General features: G+C 42.9%; 1 protein-coding gene across 3 annotated transcripts; it reads left to right on the top strand.

Moving 5' to 3' along the window:
- Nucleotides 1-503: 503 nt before the first annotated feature.
- rcor3 (REST corepressor 3) lies at nt 504-21445 on the top strand. 3 transcript variants are annotated; one of them, XM_083765995.1, is made up of 14 exons: nt 504-734; nt 2183-2239; nt 3740-3817; nt 8767-8819; nt 10095-10256; nt 13083-13201; nt 13476-13554; nt 13741-13855; nt 14814-14920; nt 16866-16943; nt 17847-17904; nt 18440-18717; nt 18918-19100; nt 20410-21445. In XM_083765995.1, exons 1-14 carry the CDS (start codon nt 602-604, stop codon nt 20650-20652), a joined length of 1743 nt encoding a protein of 580 aa, XP_083622121.1. In that variant the 5' UTR covers nt 504-601; the 3' UTR covers nt 20653-21445. The 3 variants fall into 3 exon arrangements, with proteins under 3 accessions (XP_083622121.1, XP_083622120.1, XP_083622122.1); XM_083765994.1 differs by having other exon boundaries at nt 20407-21445; XM_083765996.1 differs by lacking the exons at nt 504-734; nt 2183-2239 and having other exon boundaries at nt 3747-3817; nt 8767-8824; nt 20407-21445.
- The last annotated feature ends 90 nt before the right edge of the window (nt 21446-21535 follow it).

The raw sequence follows: 21535 nt of genomic DNA, 5'->3' as shown, positions 1-21535 counted from the left end.
GGCATATCTTTTCAAATGGGGGTCCCTGGCATATCTTTTCAAATGGGGGTCCCTGGCATATCTCTTCAAATGGGGTCCCTGGCATATATTTTCAAATGGGGGTCCCTGGCATATCTCTTCAAATGGGGGTCCCTGGCATGTCTCTTCAAATGGGGGTCCCTGGCATATATTTTCAAATGGGGTCCCTGGCATATATTTTCAAATGGGGGTCCCTGGCATACTTAGCATATTCTGCTCATAGCTTTAAGTCTTTAAATGTTCTGATGAATTGAACATAAAGGACCGTGACGTACAAGTATTTTTTTCTGGGTTTTTATCCTCGTAGCAGTTTTTTCGTGAAAACTTTCTTTAGAAAGAAAATTTAGAAAGAAACAGTCAATTAAATCACCTGGTTTGCTTGTTTCTCCTGCTAAATCTGGCAACCCCCGGCCCAGAGGGACGGTTGTGATCAAGCTGCCCCTCCGGCCCATGGGACGGTATGACCGCAGACAGACAGACAGACAGACAGACAGAAAAGAATCAACACCAACAACCCGTTTGTTTCATTTAGACATTGTATTGTTTTATATTAAGAGTAATTAATTAATCAGAGGTGTTGAGGATGCCAGGTATGATGGATAGATCCTCCTCGGGCTCGGAGTATCTGCACGGCAACAAGAGATCTAATAACAACGGATCTAAAAGTCCTTCTAATGGACATTACTCTGAGGACAGCGGCAGTGATGAAGACCACGGTATTTATTTATTTATGTCTTAATTGTCTTAATTTAATAACATTTAAATTCTGTGTTTTATTTTATACTATAATTATATAAACACACTCAGCAGGCTGTTGGCCAACCCGCCAGGATAGCCTCGAACAACAAGCCTGTTATTCTATGATGAATGATGACTGTATTTTATTATAATTAAATGTAGTTTCATAACAGCAGACTAAATCCTCGCTGTTTTGTCTTTACACTAACTATCATCTGTTTGCACAACATTAATTTATTCTTATTATGTATATATGACGTACGTATACGGAGGATGGTAGCCTCGAACAACGAGCCTTATCATTAATTCACGTATTAATGGTTGTTGTTTCCTAATTGTGAGGTTATTAATTAATGACGTTTAGTTAATTAACCTGCTGTGTGTTTATTAAAATGTTTATACGGCGCTGTGGGGACATCATGTTAATTGTGATGTCGGCCAGTATAGCCTCGAACACCTCGCCGTGTTCAAGCCACGGACCACCATTTGATGACATTTAGCCTCTCAGACCCATCTGAGCCACGGACCACCATTTGATGACATTTAGCCTCTCAGACCCATCTGAGCCACGGACCACCATTTGATGACATTTAGCCTCTCAGACCAAAAACGGAAGAATATTTAGTCCACAATTCCATGCTGTATTGATGTTGCATGGTACCATTAAGAGAGATAACATGGCAAACGTTTATTTAAAATAACAATTCTTCTTCATTCTCTAATTGTGTAGACATCTTGTAAATTAACTAATGCAGTGTTAAAGATCTAATAAGGGTCCAGTTGGTTAGCAACTCTCCATCATTTAACTGGGGACCACCTGGAACCCCCTCAAGTACCCCTGGTTCTGGGATCAGGCTTTAAGATGGGGGTCCACGGCCAGGGACCCCCAGACCAGATTAGTAGGCTACGTGCTTAAAAATATATTTCACATTTTTCATGTATATTTTTGCATATAGTTTTCTGAAAGTAGCAGATCTACAAGCTCACACATATTGTGAGCTTGTAGATCTGCTATTTTGATCTGCGATTCATATTTTACGGGGGCCAGTTTCGAATTGCAGCCGTCCGTAGGTGCCCTTTGAGAGCGGTTTTGAAGGAGTCAAGGGATTCACATGTCTTAATGACTGTTGTTAGGGCGTTCCACATTTTGGTGGCATAGGAGCGGGGGGACCCCCTCAAGGACCCCTGGGTGGGGGTCCCTCGTCACTGGACCGCTGGGGGACCCCCTCAAGGACCCCTGGGGGTCCTGGGACCCCTGCTGGGGTTACATTTGTCGATGTATCTATATATTTGTGTGGGCTCAGTATAAATGTATGTATTGATATATTTCCAGATGTGGGTATGCGTGTGGGGTCAGTATAAATGTATAGATTGTATTGATATATTTGTGTGGGCTCAGTATGAATGTGTGCTGATATATTTCCAGATGTGGGGATGCGTGTGGGCACAGACTACCAGGCCAGTATTCCAGACTTCGACCCTGGTGAGTTTCAACAACAGATTAAACCAGCTTTACTGCCTGTCTGTGTCTGTTTCTGATTTGTTTAGTTTTGTTTTGGGGACCGCAGATGAAATGTAGCATCTTTGCTAATTCTGGTGTATTTACGTTTTTACGTAATGTACATTAAACAAATCAAATGAACTTAAAGAGTGAAAAATCACAGAACTCCGATATCAGTCACCATAAATGTTTATAATGAATCTGACATGATTAAAATGTTACAATGGGTTTGTATAGGAAGGGGGCGGGGCAAATTAAATGAACATCAGATCATCATCTAAATACTGAATCGAGCATCTTAAAAAAACTGTCTGGGGTCAAAACACAGAGGCCAGCAGGACCCCAAACATTTTAGAACGTGAAAGTTCCATTTAATATTGTAATAGTATTGTTAATATTGTACTAGTATTGTTAATATTGTAATAGTATTGTTAACGCATTTAGACCTGAGGACGAGTCTAAATCCTGTTTCTATGTCAGTTGTTCTCAAACATTTTCGTGTCAAGTATCCCCAAAAATGTAATTGGCCGCCGACTCCTATCTGAAAATATGTTGTTTCAGGGACCCCCCCCCCCCCCCAGAGGCAAAGATTTGAGTTTAAAACTTTAGCTCTGAAAGAATATATATTAGATTTATTTTAGATAAGATTTGCGCCACATTTTCACGATCTTTCAAAAATAGCAGATCTACAAGCTTGTATTTCAATAGCTAAAGTAGGATATAACATAATTCTTAAAACACCAAAAGGGGTTCCCGTACAGAATGGGTTAATATTGTAATATTATTGTTAATATTGTATTAGTAATTAGTGTTATTATTGTAATAGTATTGTTGTAGCCAATTCGATGATTTTGATACTGTGGTTAACTTATTGTGAAGTTGCTATGACAACCTGGGCATAGGCGGGTTCAGCCAATGTCAGCACAGCCTATTTGTAGGTGTCACAGGTGCACGGCAGCAGGGAATTTGGGAAACACCACAGGGAAGCCACACAGTTTTTCAACCGAGCGTGTTTCGTTTGTTTTCAGTTGTTTTGAGTTATCCTTGGTTTATTTTGCATCACAAGTTATTGTTTAAGTTACAGTTTAAGTACCCAGCTTTTATGTCATGCTTTATCCATCCTGCAAGCAAAAATAAAACCCTTTAAATGCACTCAACGAGACAACCCGAGTTACTGTCATCACCACCACGCGTTGGAAAGAGCTTCACACCATATCCCTCACATCCCGCACCTTTTGTTGTTCGGTTGCCCTTACGAGTATTGTTAATATTGTAATATTAGGGATAATATTGCAATAGTATTGGTAATATTGTAATATTAGTGTTAATATTGTAATAGTATTGTAATGTTAGTGATACTATTGTAATATTGTAATATTACTGATACTATTGTAACATTAGTGATACTATTGTAACATTAGTGATACTATTGTAATATTAGTGATACTATTGTAATATTGTAACGTATGGATGCTTTTCAAGGTGCTACCAGGTACACTGACAGAGACACTGGAGGGATGTTGGTCTGGTCTCCTTACCACCACCTGGTGGACTCTAAATGTAAGTTCATGTTATTGAAATCTATAGCAATGATTACTGTCACAATATAGAGCTATTTAGAGCCCAACACACACCGTCTGTGAAGCGGGTGCGCAGCGACGCGGCACAGTATTGCTGCGCGTCACAGCAACACCCACAGGACACTGCGCGCTACCGCGCGGCTGGCCAGCCACGCCCACGGATTCCCGGATGGAGGCCGTGCGGCAACGCCTGGAAAATAGAACAGCGGCGTATCGGAGCGTCAGGCGAGGCGTGAACGCGACGGTTCACAGATGGTGTGTGTTGGGCTTAACTCTGTTACTGAACACACTATAGCAAAGATTACTGTCACAATATAGAGCTATTTAACACTGTTACTGAACACACTCTATAGCAATGATTACTGTCACAATATAGAGCTATTTAACACTGTTACTGAACACACTCTATAGCAGGGGTGCCCAACCAGTCGACCGCGGTCTACCGGTAGACCGCGTGAGGATTGCCAGTAGACCGCGAGATGATTTCGGGAAAAAGAAAAAAAAAGTGAGCTGGATAGCTTGAGCCCTCCATAATACACTGCTACCGAAAATAGCAGATCTACAACCTCTCTACAAGTGCATTATGCATTGCATCAGTCAGGTTGTTTGCTTGTACATCTGTTCTGCACGTGAATAAATTAAACCTCAAATTAAACGATTGGTCGAAAACAGCGGAGGTGGTGTTTTCAGCTTGGTTAACGTGAATAAATTATAATTGGAAGCCGTCAATGGTCAATGAACCGTCAATCAAGTCAACAAGTGGAGTTACGCCCATCATGCCTGCGGATGTTTTGATGCATTAAAACTGGTGTAGTGTAGAAAAAAAGGGATTTGAGACGAGCGACAATAATGGCACAACAACCGAAACGACCCAAAACATATAATTTTCACAAAGAGTGGGAGGAGGAGTTTTTCTTTATTTATTTCAAAGATAAATCGATCTGTCTGCTCTGCAATGCGACGGTTGCCCTCCCCAAAAGGGGCAACTTGGAGCGGCATTATTCTTCAATGCACCAAAAGAAAATCGACCCAGCCTTCCCAAAAAAATCAGTCCTACGAACGACAAAGGTACAGGAATTGAAAGACCGTTTAGCGGGGCAACAAGCAATTTTTACGAGGCCGACAACCAAGGCAAAGGCGGCTACAATAGCGTCATATCGTGTTAGCCACGTTCTCGCAAAAAAAAAGAAATCATTCAAAGACGGGGAAAGAGGAGGAAGAAGAGGAGGAGGAGGAGGAGGAGAGAGGAGGAGAGAAGAGGAGGAGGAGGACATTGCACTGCTCGATTATACATGTTATGTGGAGCAACTTCAAAAGATTGTGACAGAGTTTGAGAGGCGCTTCACAGACTTTTCAACAATTGAACCTGTTGCCAGCTACATGTGTTTTCCTTTTGGAACTGTGGATATCGACACCATCACATCCAAAGTAGCCTCAGTGTTTCACCTGGACAGCCCTTCTGTGGAGAATGAGATCCTCACACTTCAAAATGACATTGAGATTAAATCCAGGGCAACACAAGGGATGCAGGGAGAGTTCTGGGAGCTACTGCTGCCTGAAAAGTATCCTAACCTCAGGAGATGTGCCATGAACATAACAGCTTTTTTTGGATCAACCTACCTGTGTGAGTCTGCTTTCTCTCACATGAAGTTCATCAAATCAAAGTACAGAACCACAATGACAGATGACCACCTTGTGGCCTGCCTGAGGCTTGCAACCAGCGCCTACAACCCAGACTTTGAGAAACTAGCCTCCTCTTCCCAGTGCCAGCGTTCCCACTAAGGTAGACTGACATTATTCAAATAACAAAACAAAAGAAAATGTAAAAAAAAAAAACGAGAAAAAAAACGGAGACTTTGAACATCAGTGACTGTTGATTGTTTTGATTGATGGAAAAAATGTAATATTACAATTTGCAGAATGGGTACAATGCAAGAAAAGTACAGGTCAATACAAAGTGCTGAGAGCACAAAAAAAACACTCGAATGAATGTGTTGTCAGTGTGTATGGCAGAGTTCAATAAATGTGGAGTCCCAAATGAGAAGTTGCAATGTTTTCATTCTTGTAATTCCGACCTTACAATGACTATTAATATTTTCTGTTGGTCATGTGCATATTGAATGGGTTATTACAGTACATTTTGGGCTGGTAGCCCTCGGCTAGGTGGCAAATTTGAAAGTAGATCTTGGGTCAAAAAAGGTTGGGCACCCCTGCTCTATAGCAATGATTACTGTCCCAATATAGAGCTATTTAACACTGTTACTGAACACACTATAGCAATGATTACTGTCACAATATAGAGCTATTTAACACTGTTACTGAACACACACTCTATATCAGGGGTCGGCAACCGGCGGCTCAAGAGCCGCTTGCGGCTCTTGAGCACTCCCCTAGTGGCTCCCTGTAGCATTACAAAGAAATCTATGAAAATGTATAATGTTTATTTTTTCACATTTTTATTTTTCATTTATGGTTTCTGTAGGAGGCCAAACGTGACAGAAACATTCTTAAGTTTCCCAATTTTGTAAAAATGTGTAGAATAAATATTATGATGGATTGCCTGTATGCTTAATCTGCAGTAGGCCCTGAAACATGACTGTCAGTCATGACGCAACAGCAGCCTGTTTTACGCAATCGCAGTCCAAACGTGTATATAAACATTCCGATTTAAAATATAAAGTCCTCGACACATGTGCCACGGGAGTTAGAAATTTGCTGGTACAGCGATTAGCATTGCTGCATCCCGCGTTGTTTAATAAAAAGCATTTTTATCCGAGCGCCCCTTTTCTCAAACGGGGTTGGGAAACAGTTGCACACCGGGTGGGGGCGCGTAGTTGAAAGCCAATGGCAAAATAACAGCTCGGATAAAAACGCGGGATGCAGCAATGCTAATCGCTGTACCAGCAACATTCTAACACCCGTGGCACATGTGGCGAGTAGGCTACTTTATATTTGGAATCTGAATGTTTATGTACACGTTTACAATGTAAATGTAGCGATTGCGTAAAACAGGCTGCAGTTGCATGACGCACCATGGCTAAATCTGCAGTGACAAACTATCAAACAATACGTGGCAAGCCGTTCACAGACGGTGATGAAGGAGTCATATAGACGTTTTATTATCTCCCGGGTTGCAACGAAACAGCAAAGCAGCAGCCAGCAGTGATGGAGTTTAAAGCTGCGATCCACTTCTTAAAAGTTTGCTCCCTTCTGCCTTCCCACACACTTGTGTGGAAAACATGGAATGCTCTTCCAGACAATTATGTGAACATGAAGAAACTCGCATTTGGAGTATTATCCATCTTTGGATCAACGTATTTTTGTGAGCAGATATTCTCAAACATGAACTACATTAAATCCAAATACCGCACACGCCTCACCGATGAGAGCTTGCAATCGTGTGTGAAGATTAAAGTGACATTTTACGTGCCCAATGTTGAGAAGCTCTCCAGCGATGTCCACACACAGAAATCACATTAAACGGGTATAAGAACACAATGCAAAAAACATGGCATAATAATGGAGGGTGCGTTGACTGCGTTCGGAAATGCGCACCGCGGGAGCGCACTCGCCTATTAGTTTGCATTGCACAGTGCGCTATTTCCGAACGGGCTTAAACCATAGCGCACTTTTTATTTTGATAGATAGGCTAATATCCACTTGCAGCCCTGTTGTCTTCATTATATAAGCATTTTAAGGCTTAAATTTTTTTTGCGGCTCCAGGTAGATTTTGAATAAAACATTTTGGTCGAAAATGGCTCATTCAACATCTTGGGTTGCCGACCCCTGCTCTATATAAATGATTACTGTCACAATATAGATCTATTTAATACTGTTACTGAACACACACACTATAGCAATGATTACTGTCACAATATAGAGCTATTTAACACTGTTACTGAACACACTATAGCAGTGATTACTGTCACAATATAGAGCTATTTAACACTGTTACTGAACACACTCTATAGCAATGATTACTGTCCCAATATAGAGCTATTTAACACTGTTACTGAACACACTATAGCAAAGATTACTGTCACAATATAGAGCTATTTAACACTGTTACTGAACACACTCTATAGCAATGATTACTGTCACAATATAGAGCTATTTAACACTGTTACTGAACACACTCTATAGCAATGATTACTGTCCCAATATAGAGCTATTTAACACTGTTACTGAACACACTATAGCAATGATTACTGTCACAATATAGAGCTATTTAACACTGTTACTGAACACACACTCTATATAAATGATTACTGTCACAATATAGATCTATTTAATACTGTTACTGAACACACACTATAGCAATGATTACTGTCACAATATAGAGCTATTTAACAGTGTTACTGAACACACTATAGCAGTGATTACTGTCACAATATAGAGCTATTTAACACTGTTACTGAACACACTCTATAGCAATGATCACTGTCACAATATAGATCTATTTAACACTGTTACTGAACACACTATAGCAATGATTACTGTCACAATATAGCTATTTAGCACTGTTACTGAACACACTATAGCAATGATTACTGTCACAATATAACAAGCTATTTAACACTGTTACTGAACACACACTATAGCAATGATTACTGTCACAATATAGAGCTATTTAACACTGTTACTGAACACACTATAGCAATGATTACTGTCACAATATAGAGCTGTTTAACACTTTTACTGAACACACTCTATAGCAATGATTCCTGTCACAATATAGAGCTATTTAACACTGTTACTGAACACACACTATAGCAATGATTACTGTCACAATATAGAGCTATTTAACACTTTTACTGAACACACTATAGCAATGATTACTGTCACAATATAGAGCTTTTTAACACTGTTACTGAACACACTAACAATGATTATTAAAGTATAAACTCTACATGTAACTGTAATCTACAGTGGACGAGTACATCGCCATCGCCAAGGAGAAGCACGGATACAATGTGGAACAAGTAATGTATTACATTTCATTACAATTATTAGTAATCTATTACATTTCATTATAATTAGACCAATGTTAACATCATCATGTATAAATGCACCATGTCTCTGTACATCTGTACGTCTGTATGGTTGTACGTCTGTACGGTTGTAATCCATGTAACTCGAGAACCGTTTGCCCCACCTAACCCTTACCCCACAGGGAGGGCAGTGCCCTGTGTCGTTCCACACCCCCACAGGGAGGGCAGTGCCCTGTGTCGTTCCACACCCCCACAGGGAGGGTAGTGCCCGGTGTCGTTCCACTCTCCCACAGGGAGGGCAGTGCCCGGTGTCGTTCTACACCCCCACAGGGAGGGCAGTGCCCGGTGTCGTTCCACACCCCCACAGGGAGGGCAGTGCCCGGTGTCGTTCCACTCCCCCATAGGGAGGGCAGTGCCCGGTGTCGTTCCACACCCCCACAGGGAGGGTAGTGCCCGGTGTCTTTCCACTCCCCCATAGGGAGGGCAGTGCCCGGTGTCGTTCCACTCTCCCACAGGGAGGGCAGTGCCCGGTGTCGTTCCACTCTCCCACAGGGAGGGTAGTGCCCGGTGTCGTTCTACACCCCCACAGGGAGGGCAGTGCCCGGTGTCGTTCCTCACCCCCACAGGGAGGGCAGTGCCCGGTGTCGTTCCACTCCCCCATAGGGAGGGCAGTGCCCGGTGTCGTTCCACACCCCCACAGGGAGGGTAGTGCCCGGTGTCGTTCCACACCCCCACAGGGAGGGCAGTGCCCGGTGTCGAGTTGGTCGGACCCACGGTTGTCCAGAACCGCCACAAAAAGGCCTCTGCCCGGACTCTGGACCGGGCCCCTACCCAGCGTCCATATATAGAGCTGTCCTGTTCTGACATCACAACACTCCATATGTGGGCATGCCTGACACAGAACTCCATATATAGGAATAAAGGGCCACAGAGAGAGTCAAGGAGTCGAGAAGAATTGGACAACTAGATTTTTAGGGGATATATTACCTCCGACTTACGCATGATCACAGGGGCAACGTGACATTGTAATTGGCTGACAATATTAGTGGGAGGGGCCTAAGTAAGCGACTGCGGCAACCACACTTTGCAATTTTTCAAAATTGCAAACTTTGCAAATTGCAAACAGACTTTTCTGAAATATCACTTCAGTGTTCCTTTGTCATTGTGTGTGTGTGTGTGTGTGTGTGTGTGTGTGTGTGTGTGTGTGTGTGTGTGTGTGTGTGTGTGTGTGTGTGTGTGTGTGTGTGTGTGTGTGTGTGTGCGCAGGCGTTAGGCATGCTGTTTTGGCACAAACACAACATAGAGAGGTCGTTGGCAGATCTTCCAAACTTCACTCCGTTCCCAGATGAGTGGAGCGTCGAAGACAGAGTTCTGTTTGAGCAGGCCTTCAGCTTCCATGGGAAGAGCTTCCATAGGATCCAGCAGATGGTAACCAACACCCTAGCAACCACCAACCACAATGCAACACCTAGCAACCACCAACCACAGTACAACACCCTAGCAACCACAATGCAACACCCTAGCAATCACCAACCACAATGCAGCTTTCACAAGTTGGCTCATAATCAAGACAAGGTTAAAGGGGCGTTCCACTCATTTTCAACATTTTACTATGTCATTAATATACCTTAGAGCTAATATAAGGTATATTAACACATTATGTGCCCTTTCATTCTTTTAACATTTTCACTTTTAGACCCACGTTTTGACATTTTGAAAGAAAAATAAACAAAAAGAAAAAAAGCACTCACCAAAACACAACACCCCAGCACTCACTAAAACACAGTGAATATAAAGATTATAAAGTGTTTCTATGTTACCATAGTTCAGTGTTGGGGAAGTTTTTTTTTTATGAACTAGTTCACAGTTTATTATTTTAGTTTTATTTTTGCCACAGCCAATAGGAATAAAGTATGCTATTGGGAAGGAACTCCAACCTTTGGGATTAATAAAGTGACAACTTTTACAATATCTCATTACCATTATCCAAATTAATTCCATTTTCTTTTCAATAATAAATAAATAATAGCTCTTTTACAGTGTGAAATGCCAGTGAATTCTTAATCCTTTTCCTTGTCTTTTATGGCACACTTGTGAAAGCTGCATGCTTTTATTGTGAAGGCAAATGTTTCTGAATGTCCTGTATATATTGTGTATATTAATGACATAGTAAAATGTTGAAAATGAGTGGAATGCCCCTTTGACCTTGTCTTGATCATGAGTCAACTTGTGAAAGCTGGATGCTTTTATTGTGAAGCCTCTCAGTTCAGTTCTCAACAGGCTGCATATCTCCACGTGTTGAAAATAGCTGATCTACAAGCTCACAACGCGTCGCGGAACGCAACGCTTTGTACGTCGAAGGATAAATCATGCATTACTGCGCTTCACTGCGTCTGTAGGAGGAGCTTCACTAGTCTGTGGGAGCTTCACTTAACTCATTCTGACCTGAGATCAAATTCATACGAGGTTTCCACTGGACACACACTGGTCTGATTAACCCATTCTGACCCGAGATCAGATTCTAAAAATGTCAGTCGTTCGATTTTTCAAAAATAGCAGACCTACAAGCTCGTAGCGCGCCACTCGGTGGCGCGCTATGAGCTTGTAGATCTGCTATTTTTCAATAGCTAAAGCATAACATAATGCTAACACCAAAAGGGGTTTTCGCGCAAAATGGGTTAATTCATGAAAGTTGAATACCCTGTCACCCCAGTCATATACACACTGACATGATTAACACCCTAAAGAATGTAGGGGGAAATTGAAGAAGTTGTCATGGTCACTTTGGATGTTGAGAGCTTATACACCTGTATACCACACACAGGGGGATTGCAAGCGCTCACCTACTATATGAACCGACGTGAAACCGAATTAGTTTCAACAAGGAATTTCTTTATGTTTGAAAATGATTATTATCTCCAAACACGTGGCACTGCAATGGGAAGCCGTATGGCCCCTAATTACGCAGGCCTCTAAATGGGCCTTTTTGAACAAGATTCAATTTGAGCCCAATAATCCCTTCCTAACCCACATAAAACTTTGGCGACGCTATGTGGATGACATTTTTCTACTATGGAGCGGCAGTGAACAGGATACATTTTTTTTGTTGACTATATCAACTCCTGTAATGAATCACTGAAATTCACTATCACCTTTGACAAAAAGGAAATCAGTTTTCGGGACATACGCATCGTACGCAACGGCAAAGGTTTCAAAACAGATGTCCATAGAAAACACACAGACAGTAATGCCTTGCTCCGAACTGACAGTTTCCATCCGCTACCACTACAATTTACAATTTACAATTTAGGCATTTAGCAGACGCTCTTAATCCAGAGCGACTTACATTAAGCAAGAACAAAAAAGCATTTATCATGAAACATGCGTAAGCTAAGAAAGTAATAGTGGAATATCTATATAATGAAACTATACATATAAACTATACATATATACTACTATGCTATACATATGTACTATGACATGCTATGACTACATACAATGCAATTATAGTGCTGTCAACATGCTATAAGTCTGTATCAAATGCTATCTAAGTCTACAGAAATGCTATCTAATCACTGAAACGCAGCCTTCCGATAAACCAACATAGCCGCATGAGGAGACTCTGTAGTTTCACTAGTCTGTGGGAGCTTCACTAGTATGCGGGAGCTGGAGGGACATGTATTTATTTTGGCCGTTCAAGGCAATATGGACACATAACCTCCTCGACGCAAAAATAACAAGCTATTGGAAGCTATTTTTCGTGGCACATTATATTTAATCAGTTTCCTCAGTGTTTGAGTCTGCTGCCTGTCTGTCTGCCTGCATGACAGGATCATCATGAAGTTGCGAGCTGCACGCTCCAGTGAAATTGTACGTCTGAGAAAAACTAGTTAATTTGTGTGGGATAAGGACTCATTGGTGGGGTTTCCGCTAGATATGAAGGCCTGTTTAGGGTGTGTTTTAGCGCCGGGGATATCGCCTGGAAGGCTCTATGGAAACACTCACTCTTGAACGAAGTTGAACTTGAGAAAGTAGCATTCACAGTGACGTTCATCAGGCCGAAATACAGTACGTTCAGTTCACGTTCACCCACAATATGAACGAGTTCGTGAACGATCGTTCTTTGAACACGTTCGGGTACAACACTGCCAGAGTTACTAAACATGTTTGTGTGTTACCTCCTCTCCTTATCCCCTCTCCTTACCTCCTCTCCTTACCTCCTCTCCTCTCCTCCTCTCCTTATCCTTGCCATAGTTACCAGACAAGCCCATCTCCAGCCTGGTGAAGTATTATTACTCGTGGAAGAAAACTCGCTCCAGAACCAGTTTAATGGACCGACAGGCACGCAAGACCAGGACCACCCAAGATGAGAGGTTAGCCCCTAGCCCCTACCACCTAGCTCCTACCCCCTAGCTCCTACCCCCTAGAACCATTAACCTAACACTATGAAGACCAGGACCACCCAGGATGAGAGGTTAGCCCCTAGCCCCTACCACCTAGCTCCTACCCCCTAGCTCCTACCCCCTAGAATCGCTTTGGGTATTTAGGAAAGCGCTAAATAAACTTGAGCCATTATTATTATTATTCTAAACATTAAAATAATTAACCTTATTGATTATTGTTGTTGTCATGTTGTTGTTGTCATAGTGACGAGGAGATGGAAGAGGCCAATCCCGTCGAAGCAAACGACAGCGACTACGACCCCAACAAGGAAACCAAGAAAGAGGTGAAAACATTGTGTTAGCATAGCAGTGTTAGCATAGCAGTGTTAGCATAGCAGCATAGCAGAGGCCGGAGGAGAGAAAACATCTAAAAAAATGATGATATAATTATGCATGAAGGTGATCATGTTGACTGAGTTAACGAGCTGACCTCTGACCTGAGTTAACGAGCTGACCTCTGCTCCCTGCAGGTCCCGGTGGAACCTGCAGCTCAGACGTTGGGTTGTAAGATCGGTGTGGGTCGACGTGAACACCAGACTCTACAACACAGACACCACCAACGGTCCAAATGTAGACCTCCTAAAGGTTAGTATTATTATTACATTAACCCATTCTGAACGGGGACCCATTTTGGTGTTAGCATCATGTTATGCTTTAGCTATTGAAAAATAGCAGATCTACAAGCTCATAGCGCGACTGACATTTTTAGAATCTGATCTCGGGTCAGAATGGGTTAATCAGACCAGTGTGTGTCCAGTGGAAACCTCGTATGAATCTGATCTCAGGTCAGAATGGGTTAACACAATCAGCCCTGGGATTCCTTCAAAATAGGAGCTCTGGCTGGGGTGGCGTGAAGACATGGCCCCGGAAACAATCCGGGAAAAAACGAACAAATATTTACCTTGCTTACCTTGCTCTCGTTTCCAATTATATCGCTAAATAATCCAAAGCGTTCATATTTTGAGCGAGAGGCGGATGAGAAGTCAGAAATGAAGAGCTTAGTATATCCATCAGATCAAAACCACGGAGAGCGCCCTGGATCAGGAGAGACGAGGCATTCTTTCTGCAGCGATAAACGGGAAGTAAACAGGACCGCACATGAACGAAGAGCGTAGCGTACGGTGGCCTTGGAGTCTCACTCAAAAATAAAAAAATCACACCCGTGTGAACCGAGTGGTGCAACCCCCCCCCCCCCCCCCCCCCCACCTCTCTCTCTCTCATTAGCAGGCAACAGAGCAGCACTATCCTTCTCTCTGTTTCTGGCGCCCCCTACTGGTACTAATAGTCATATACTGGTGATCAGATACACATAGGTGTACACGGACATTGCTGGTTGTAGGAGTGGTTGCACCACTCGAAAAGGAAAACATTCAGAATATTCTTCTCTCGCCTGATATCATTGAAGATGCGCTAGGACGTGTACTGTACACACGTCCTTGCAACCTGTCGGTTGGATTGCTTATGACGTGTGGACACGTCGGATGGACAGAACCTGTTAACAATAATAATAATAATAATAACAATAATGATAATGATGTTCCAGGTATGTATCTCAGTCAGGAGGATGTGGTCTCTGTATCCTGCAGCGTCTCGGCTGCCAACACTGTCCTGAAAACCCTGGATATGGAACTGATATCACTGAAGAGACAGGTCAGTTATACCTCCTACCTCCTTACCTCCTACATCCTTATCACTGAAGAGACAGGTCAGTTATACCTCCTACCTCCTTACCTCCTACATCCTTATCACTGAAGAGACAGGTCAGTTATACCTCCTACACCCTTACCTCCTACATCCTTAACTCCTACATCCTTATCACTGAAGAGACAGGTCAGTTATACCTCCTACCTCCTTACCTCCTACCTCCTTACCTCCTACAACCTTATCACTGAAGAGACAGGTCAGTTATACCTCCTACCTCCTTACCTCCTACCTCCTTACCTCCTACATCCTTATCACTGAAGAGACAGGTCAGTTATACCTCCTACCTCCTTACCTCCTACATCCTTATCACTGAAGAGACAGGTCAGTTATACCTCCTACCTCCTTACCTCCTACATCCTTACCTCCTACATCCTTATCACTGAACTCCTACATCCTTATCACTGAAGAGACGGGTCAGTTATACCTCCTACCTCCTTACCTCCTACCTCCTTACCTCCTACATCCTTATCACTGAAGAGACAGGTCAGTTATACCTCCTACCTCCTTACCTCCTACATCCTTATCACTGAAGAGACAGGTCAGTGATACCTCCTACCTCCTTACCTCCTACATCCTTACCTCCTACATCCTTATCACTGAACTCCTACATCCTTATCACTGAAGAGACGGGTCAGTTATACCTCCTACCTCCTTACATCCTACCTCCTTACCTCCTACATCCTTATCACTGAAGAGACAGGTCAGTTATACCTCCTACCTCCTTACCGCCTACATCCTTATCACTGAAGAGACAGGTCAGTTATACCTCCTACCTCCTTACCTCCTACCTCCTTACCTCCTACATCCTTATCACTGAAGAGACAGGTCAGTTATACCTCCTACCTCCTTACCTCCTACCTCCTTAACTCCTACATCCTTATCACTGAAGAGACAGGTCAGTTATACCTCCTACCTCCTTAACTCCTACAACCTTATCACTGAAGAGACGGGTCAGTTATACCTCCTACCTCCTTACCTCCTACCTCCTTAACTCCTACATCCTTATCACTGAAGAGACAGGTCAGTTATACCTCCTACCTCCTCTCCATACCTCCTCTCCTTATCTCCTCTCCTTGCCTCCTCCTCTCCTGCCTCCTCTCCTGCCTCCTCTTCATACCTCCTCTCCTTGCCTCCTCTCCTTACCTTCTCTCCTTACCTCCTCCTCTCCTTACCTTCTCTCCTTACCTCCTCCTCTCCTTGCCTCCTCTCCTCATGTGGTGTCAGTCCTGGTTCCATTTCATACAGTGATTACCAATAAAACTATATTGGGGGATTTTTGCGATTTCTGCACGTTTAGCTGTGTTGCTCATTCATTCCACAGGGTGGCGCTACCCACACGTTTAGCTGTGTTGCTCATTCATTCCACAGGGTGGCGCTACCCCAACGTTTAGCTGTGTTGCTCATGCCACGATCCTTACGAGTTACACTTCGTTGTAAAGGTGACTAACGAACGTTAAAAAACAATATAAAATACAATTGGTTTTATTAAAGGAGATGAACATTCGTCCAAAGTTAAGTTAACAAAGTTTTTCTGAGGAGTTTAACAACATTGTATCATATCATATCATCAGCCTATTATGTATTTAGTAACCCATTCTGGGCGGGAACCCATTTTGGTGTTAGCATTATGTTATGCTTTAGCTATTGAAAAATAGCAGATCTACAAGCTCATAGCGCGCTAAGAGCTTGTAGGTCTGCTATTTTAGAAAAATCAAAGACATTTTTAGAATCTGATCTCAGGTCAGAATGGGTTAATAATTAAACTGTCAGGATGTAGAAGAATTTTTTTTAATCTGATCTCAGGTCAGAATGGGTTAACAGATGAACATATCATTGTAATGTAGGTGTAGAGGTAACGGTCAGGTTTAATAATCATATTTATGTACTTCAGGTCCAAAACGCCAAACAGATGAACAGCGCTCTGAAACACATCATGGAGGCGGGGCTTGATGACTACAGACTGCCTGAGGTAAGAGAAGACACGCCCCCTGAAAGCAGGGCCCTCCCCCTTAAATTAGGTTCCGCTCCCTTAAAGTAGGTCCCGCCCCCTTACATTAGGGCCCTCCCCCTTAAAGCAGGGCCCTCCCCCTTAAATTAGGTTCCGCTCCCTTAAAGTAGGTCCCGCCCCCTTACATTAGGGCCCTCCCCCTTAAAGCAGGGCCCTCCCCCTTAAATTAGGTTCCGCTCCCTTAAAGTAGGTCCCGCCCCCTTACATTAGGGCCCTCCCCCTTAAAGCAGGGCCCTCCCCGTTAAATTAGGGCCCTCCCCCTAAAGCAGGGCCCTCCCCCTTAAATTAGGTCCCGCTCCCTTAAAGTAGTCCCGCCCCCTTACATTAGGGCCCTCCCCCTAAAGCAGGGCCCTCCCCCTTAAAGTAGGTTCCGCCCCCTTACACTAGGGCCCTCCCCCTTAAAGCAGGGCCCTCCTCCTTAAATCAGGCCATACCAAAGGACTGAGCAACCAGCTGAGCAGTTAGTTCCATCTCCATCCAGTTGAGGCTGAACCAGCTGAGCAGTTAGGACTTCAGTGTGTAACATTGTAATGACCTCTAATAGGTCAAAGGTCAGTGTGTAACATTGTAATAACTTCTAGCAGGTCAAAGGTCAGTGTGTAACATTGTAATGACCTCTAGCAGGTCAAAGGTCAGTGTGTAACATTGTAATGACCTCTAGCAGGTCAAAGGCCAGTTTGTAACATTGTAATGACCTCTAGCAGGTCAAAGGTCAGTGTGTAACATTGTAATGACCTCTAGCAGGTCAAAGGCCAGTTTGTAACATTGTAATGACCTCTAGCAGGTCAAAGGTCAGTGTGTAACGTTGTAATGACTTCTAGCAGGTCAAAGGTCGGTGTGTAACATTGTAATGACCACTTGCAGGTCAACCAGAAGGTCAACGCCCGCTGGACGACCGACGAGCAACTATTGGCTGTCCAAGGTCAGAGGTCTAGTTAATTAACCCCTAACCCCCTAAAGGTCAGAGGTCAAGTACATTAACCCCTAACCCCCTAAAGGTCAGAGGTCAAGTTCATTAACCCTCCTACAGGTCAGAGGTCAACTAACCTCTCCATTCTGTTACATGATTTAAGCATATCGAAGTGTAGCGTAACGTAGCGTATTGTATCGTTATAATAAAGTTATTATTATTATTTCTACAATTCATAACGTAATCGTAGCATAGCATAACGATATGTTATTTCTACAGGAGTTCATAACGTCATCGTAGCGTAGCATACGTAGCATAACGATGTTATTTCTACAGGAGTTCATAACGTCATGGTAGCGTAGCATAACAATGTGTTATTTCCAAAGGAGTTCATAACGTCGTAGCGTACGTAGCATAACAATGTTATTTCTAAAGGAGTTCGTAACATCATCGTATCGTAGTGTATTATTTCTACAGGAGTTCGTAACGTCTTTGTAACATCATCGTATCGTAGCGTACGTAGCATAACAATATGTTATTTCTACAGGAGTTCGTAAGTATGGTAAGGACTTCCAGGCCATCGCGGACGTCATCGGGAACAAGACGGTCGGCCAGGTGAAGAACTTCTTTGTGAACTACCGTCGGAGGTTCAACCTGGAAGAAGTGCTGCAGGAGTGGGAGGCGGAGCAGGACAGCGCCCCCGCTGGAGAGGAGGGCAAACGCAGCTCCAGCATGCCCTCTGGGAACAGCGCCCCCGCTGGAGAGGAGGGCAAACGCAGCTCCAGCACGCCCTCTGGGAAAAGCACAGACGAAGAAGACGACGAGGTAACCGTTAACGTTTTCTGTGACGATAAAAGTTACAGAAATTACCTTACAGGATGTTCTAAAAGGCCTTAGAAGACAATTTCCGCCCTCTCAAAAACAGTTAGCGTGGATCGGCTAAAGCTAATGTCAACAACATGAATTTAAGAGCCTTGTGATATATATAGCAGTGATATATATATAATACCTTGTGTGTCCTCCAGGGGGCAGCAGTGTCATCAGGACCGTCTCCTGCCACATCCTCTTCCTCCTCCTCCTCGTTGACCTCTGTGACCCCCGTGGCTCCTCCCCCTCCTTTGCTCCGCCCATCGCTGCCATTGGCCACGCCCCCTCTGCACCGCCAGCCGCCGCCCCTCCAGCAGCAGCCCCGCCCCTCCCTCCTCCAGGTAGCGTAAAAAATACATAATTAAATTATTTTAATAATAAAAAATACATCATTTAATTATTTTAATAATAAAAATACATAATTTAATTAAAAAAAATACAAAATACATAATTTAATTATTTTAATAATAGAAAATACATTTAATAAAAAATATATCATTTAATTATTACAAAAATACAAAATACATAATTTAATTTAAATAATACATAATTTAATTATTACATATATCTTTTTTTTCTGCCATCTACAAACATATTCGTACCCCCTAGGCTAGGGTACGGCATCTGCCATCTATGTAGAGGTTCGTCCCGCCCCCACCCCCCCCACCCCCCCAGTATACTACATATATTAAAGCGGTGATCGTCAATTTAGCTTTTAGCATTGCTCTGGTTGCTATGCAACGCCTCTGTCCCCACCAGCTATGGAATTTTTACATCCAGCTCCATTTAGACTCCATTATAACAGGATACTCAAAGCCCTGCATCTCTAAAGCTTTGAGCGCTGTCCGTGGTGAGCCGTCACGCATCCCGACAATCGCATTTCATTTGTGACTTTGTCTCGCATCGCTGCAGACATGAGACCATTTCTGACGAGAAGCGCATTTCTGGTCAAAACACGGTTTATTCCACGGCACAGAGCCGACGCTGTGGTGGTCAGCCTTGAGCAGGAGATCTGTAGATCTGTGGTGGTCAGCCTTGAGCAGGAGATCTGTAGATCTGTGGTGGTCGCGGTCAGCCTTTCTGATCAGAGTGGGAGATCCGGATATGATGCGACAACACACACAGTGTAAGTAACAGGATAACATCCGGTCGCAGGTTTTGGCTCTTCAAAATAAGAGTATAACGGGGTGGGGGGGGGGGGGGGAATCCTCGCGTTAATTACAGCGAAATCCTGGTGGCCAAATTTTTGAGAGGTTTTAAATGTTTGTTTTTAGTTCAATGTTTGTTTTAAAAACGCTATTGACAATGAAGGGGAATATTGTCCCTCATTACGTCATATTGTCTCTTTATTGTTAATGGCGTTTAATGTTTGTTTGCACCGTTTGTTTTACATCACCATCAATCAACATGAGTTAGACTTTAATATATTAGTGCCCCTCACTTCACATGGGTGTGATTTTTTGGTCTCTTGTTACCTTGTTTCCTTGTTACCTTGTTTCCTTGTTGCCTTGTTACCTTGTTGCCTTGTAACCTTGTTTCCTTGTTAAACCACCCCCTCTCGTGTAATATTGCTTAATTAAACATTAATAAACATGTAATTAATTAATGTAATTAATGGTGATATTATATTTTTTTCCGTCTCTCCAGCAGCAGCCACGCCCCTCCCTCGGTCAAGCCCCGCCCCCTCTGATCCGCCCGTCATCTTCAAGCTCCGCCTCCTCCCTGCCCCCCCGTCTCAACCCCAGGCCTGCCCCCAGCGCGCCGTCAGCCAATCACAACCCCAGGACCGCCCCCAGCACGCCGAGCTCTTCCGCCCAGCAGCAGTCGGCCAATCACCTATCGGAAACAACAGGCTCCTCCTCCTCAACGTCCTGCCCTGCGCAGCTACACTAGACGAGGCGGGGCTGGCCACTGATGATGTCACTCAGCGGGGGAGGGCTGTGATTGGCTCCTAGATGTGTCAATTATGTGTTTGTGTTTGTTTTGTGAGGTCACTGTGAGGTCACAGCAATAGCAGGAAATTAAACCACATTCAATCACATTTACATTAAATGATAAAATATCATTTACATTGTTTTTAAACTACGTTACATTAAATGATATAATTTACATATACAGTATTTTGAAACCACATTGAATGATATTTACATTCAATTATTACATCTGTCTAAATAACTTGTTTAATTACATGTGACAGAAAGAAAAACAAGCTTAAAGTTACTCATAATAGCCAGACTTGGCAACACATTATTTATTTCTTAACAAATGAAACTAATGTTGTTTAATGATGACGTATTTCTGTGTTATCTGCTATTCATTCATTGTCAACATGCTAATTAATTGGTAGATTATAAAACACTAATGACGATTAATTGAAAGATTATGATTATGATCTTTATTCAAATCATTATCACCATCAGCCACGCCCGTTACTGTGTAGCATAGTGCATCGTGATTGGTTCAAGCCCATAGTGCATTCTGATTGGTTGAAGCCAGAGGACTTTGTAAAAAAAAAAAACGAAACAAAAAATGTGGATAATGAATGAATGAATTAATTAATGATGTATCAGTGAGTTGCGTTGTATGTTAATTATGTTAATTATGCTAAGTATGCTAATTATGTTAATTAGATGTATACACGTTCATATTTATTTTATTGGTGTTTTAAATAAACGCATCAGTCTCACAGCTGTGTGTGTGTGTGTGTTCTACATGATCTAGTTCTATGTTCTGCAGCCTCTGGTTGGGGTTAATGGTTATGCTGTAGGACTAGCCT

Source organism: Protomyctophum parallelum, assembly GCF_964188405.1.
Source record: "Protomyctophum parallelum genome assembly, chromosome: 5".
NCBI lineage: Eukaryota > Metazoa > Chordata > Actinopteri > Myctophiformes > Myctophidae > Protomyctophum > Protomyctophum parallelum.
The sequence above is the reverse complement of the archived record's forward strand: the minus strand, read 5'-3'. Positions and strand labels throughout refer to the sequence as shown.